The 3,260-nt window shown below is 39.7% G+C and overlaps 1 protein-coding gene across 16 annotated transcripts in view; it reads right to left on the bottom strand.

The window, feature by feature from the left end:
• Positions 1-3,260, bottom strand: part of LOC107663951 (MAP kinase-activating death domain protein-like) — a 39,548-nt gene that overhangs the window by 17,710 nt on the left and 18,578 nt on the right. For 15 of the 16 annotated variants that reach the window (XM_016454361.1, XM_016454363.1, XM_016454366.1 and 12 more), the window contains 4 exons: positions 2,732-2,918; positions 2,480-2,630; positions 1,941-2,144; positions 142-242 (listed from right to left, as the gene is read on the bottom strand). In XM_016454361.1, coding sequence (XP_016309847.1) covers positions 142-242; positions 1,941-2,144; positions 2,480-2,630; positions 2,732-2,918 — 643 coding nt within the window. The remainder of the gene's footprint in view (positions 1-141; positions 243-1,940; positions 2,145-2,479; positions 2,631-2,731; positions 2,919-3,260) is intronic. The other variant, XM_016454373.1, reaches the window with a different exon arrangement.

Raw genomic sequence — 3,260 nt, 5'->3', positions numbered from 1 at the left:
TCACAATATTTGTAAAAAAAAAAAAAAATCGCAATTAGATTATTTTCCAAAATCGTTCAGCCCTATTTTACATACATTAAATTTCAAAATAAAATAGTCAAAGTTTTAAGATTTATATCGTGATAATAGGTTAAAACCCACCTGTGAGCCAGACGTTACACTGAGGCCACTGTCAGCACTGATCTGTGATTTCTTTTCCTCAGTGTCTCCACCTTCCAGACGCTGTTTTGCTCCATCAGCCCCTGCAGAAAAAACACAATCAGCACTTCCATCCATTAATACTCTGCAAAGCATTCTGGGACGTCACATGACTAACAGCGAGCTGAAGCCATCACTGTTCTAGAGAGTGACAGTCATCGATATCACCGAGGGGAATAATGCCATTCAGCTGGCTGCCACTCATTAGACTACGCAGGTCAGGCAGAGAGAAACAAATAATGCTTGCGGTCATATTGGGGAAACTCACAGAAGCAGATCAGCTGACAGTGGACCAGATCAGTTCACAGTAGCGCAAGGTATCACAGACACACAGACAGAAGCAGTCACACATGCAAGCAAACACAGTCAATCAATCAAACAGGAGGAAGCTTCAGCTACAACTAGCACACTCACTGCTTCTTAAATGAAGAAACTGATATTGCGATTGCAAACCCCAACTTGGTTAAAATCGATTACGCTGTACTGTATGAGGCATCAAGAACAAAAAAATAAATAAAACAAAAAAGATTTCTAAAGCTGCATTCCAAATCTTCTGTAAAATCAAAGCGAAACTTTTTACAACAACATTTTCTTCACAGATGCATGTGGTCTGACAAGATCCTTTGAAATTCTTTCAATACTCAACTTAAACAAGTTACTGAAATGTGGGATGATGTAGTTTATCTGATATTTCATACTTGCATCAAAAAGTGAGATAATTAAATAAAACCAAAGATGACACATGCCTGTGTACAGTCATTGAGACGTAACCGTAAACAGAACTGTGCTGCAAATGTACATTTATTTACATCACCTGACAGCAATGAAAAATTTAATAAATGTAGAAAGTAAAAAAAAAAAAAACTAGGTTCATGTGAGATAAATCTATTTCATCGTGGTCAAACAAATGTGAATGCTTTCAAGAAAAGTTGTCAAGTTAAAAACAGAGCAAACCAGTCAAGAGTAGGGATGGGCATTAGTACCTGAGTACTACGAAGAGACAGCATTGGTTAATAAATTATCCATTTTGTGATTGGTTACAACAGTACATCAATACGGTACCTTGTTGTCTGATTGCTATGATTGGATGCCACCTACACATGGAGGCCGACTTTCAGTCCACATGAGAAAAAGCACTATGAGTGTATACACTGGGACACATTCTAGCGCAGGGGTCTTGCAATGTATTTTTTTTTTAAAGAGCTAAACTAGACAAAAAAAATGACGACAAATCATAAAAAACACTCTGCTCATGGTGTGAGACGCTTAAAAAACAATGATGTGATACAATGGCAAAAAAAGGCCTTCTGACATTCTGCTCATTGCCCACCCAGAGTTCTCAAGTAGCCCAAGCTAATATGTGTCAAGTACTCAAGCGGTCAAAATGACCAAAATGCACATCCCTAGTCAAGAGTCAGATTTGCACACTTAGAAATACTGGCCCAAATACTGATTTCATTTCAATATGTTTATACCTCAATATTGACTTTGGATGGATTGCAATTTTTAACTTTGCATCTATATACCTTGCTCCTTTTAAATAAATGCAATTTATTCCTTGGAATAATGTTTGGGCCACATGTCTAAATGGGATTTTTTAAAAGTAGTTGAATATTTGGGGGCAAATTATGCTTCTCCCCACAACAGAAAGTGGTTTAAGGGAAGAGGACTGGTGCAGATAGAAAGTCCCTGTTTTGCAGTTAGAGAAGGGGGCCATGCAATGGGGACTGCGGTTTACACACCAATGGAGGCAATAAAATTCTCCTCGTTCAGACTCCGGGTATCAAACTGCTGTGACGATTTTCCAGGGGAGGGTGGTGGCAATTGGATACGGGGTACCAAGAGCACACCAGCTGCCCTGGCGCTCTCCATTCGGCCTGATGGGCTCTCCTTACTGCCCGGGCTGCTAACCCCCTCCGTGGGGCTCCGTTTCCGCTTCTCTGGGTCTGTGAGCCACAAGTGGGCACCAAGGAAACAGAGCACAGGAAAAAGGAAGAAGAGGAAATAGCAAAGTCACATGGAGACACAAGGGATAGAAGTTAAATTTGAAGGCAGGCTACAGGTGATTTTTCTCTAAAAAGGTACGGAAAGAAAGGCTGAAACCCGAGGATATGCAAAAGTGACACCAAGATGGACACGGCTGTGAAGAGGAACAAGACTCTCTCGAAAGCAAAAACTCTTTGTGTAGGTACATATCTATTGCTCTGAATGCAGGCAGAAACCATGCTTGTTGCTAAATATTCACATAAAAATTTAATTGGGACATTTGAATGAGAATTACCTTTGGTTTGGTAGTGGGTGCGTGCTATCTCTAGCAGACTGAAGACACTGGCCATGCCTCCCAGGCCAGCATTAGTGTATGAGTGCTCCAAACTGGACACTGTGCACTTCAATAGGTCCAACATGCCTTTGTACACCTTCCTGTTTATCTCCTATATACACAGGCACACAAAACCATATAATGAATAAAACACAAGTCAAATATTAGGGTCTTGCTTTGGTTCAGCTGTTTGACTCGTCACTTCTAACTCACCACATCTCTTATAACTTCCTGCTGAACATCCTCTTCTGATTGGACCGCGCGGTTGAGTTTGCTGAGCACAAAGACTCTGAGCTGTTCGTTCTCTAGCAGGCGGCGTACTTTCTTCATGTTGAGCCAGCCCACACCCTGCCCATCGTGCACGCTCTGGACCACCTCCTTGAGAAACTGCTGGTTCTCACTGCATAGAAAAAAAGACCAGGTTTAACTGAGGAAGAGCTACATATTCACTTCATACGCACTCAATAGAGAACAACAAAAGTAAAAAGAAGAGGGATAAAAAAAAAAAGTAAAAAACAATATAATTTAACAATATGTATATTTTTAACACCATCAGTCAGGACAGTCAGTAAGATTTCTTTTTATTTAGCAAGGATGCATTATATAACTAAAGATTTACATTTCAAATAAATGCTGTTCTTTTGAATTTTCTATTAATCAAAGAGTCCTCTAAACATTGAACATTAATAATGAGAAATGTTTCTTGAGCATAAAATCAGCATACATACATATATATATATAT

Source organism: Sinocyclocheilus anshuiensis, unplaced genomic scaffold (assembly GCF_001515605.1).
Source record: "Sinocyclocheilus anshuiensis isolate Anshui unplaced genomic scaffold, SAMN03320099.WGS_v1.1 scaffold2129, whole genome shotgun sequence".
Taxonomy (NCBI): domain Eukaryota; kingdom Metazoa; phylum Chordata; class Actinopteri; order Cypriniformes; family Cyprinidae; genus Sinocyclocheilus; species Sinocyclocheilus anshuiensis.
Note: the sequence above shows the minus strand (reverse complement) of the source record. Positions and strands in the feature narration are given on the sequence as shown.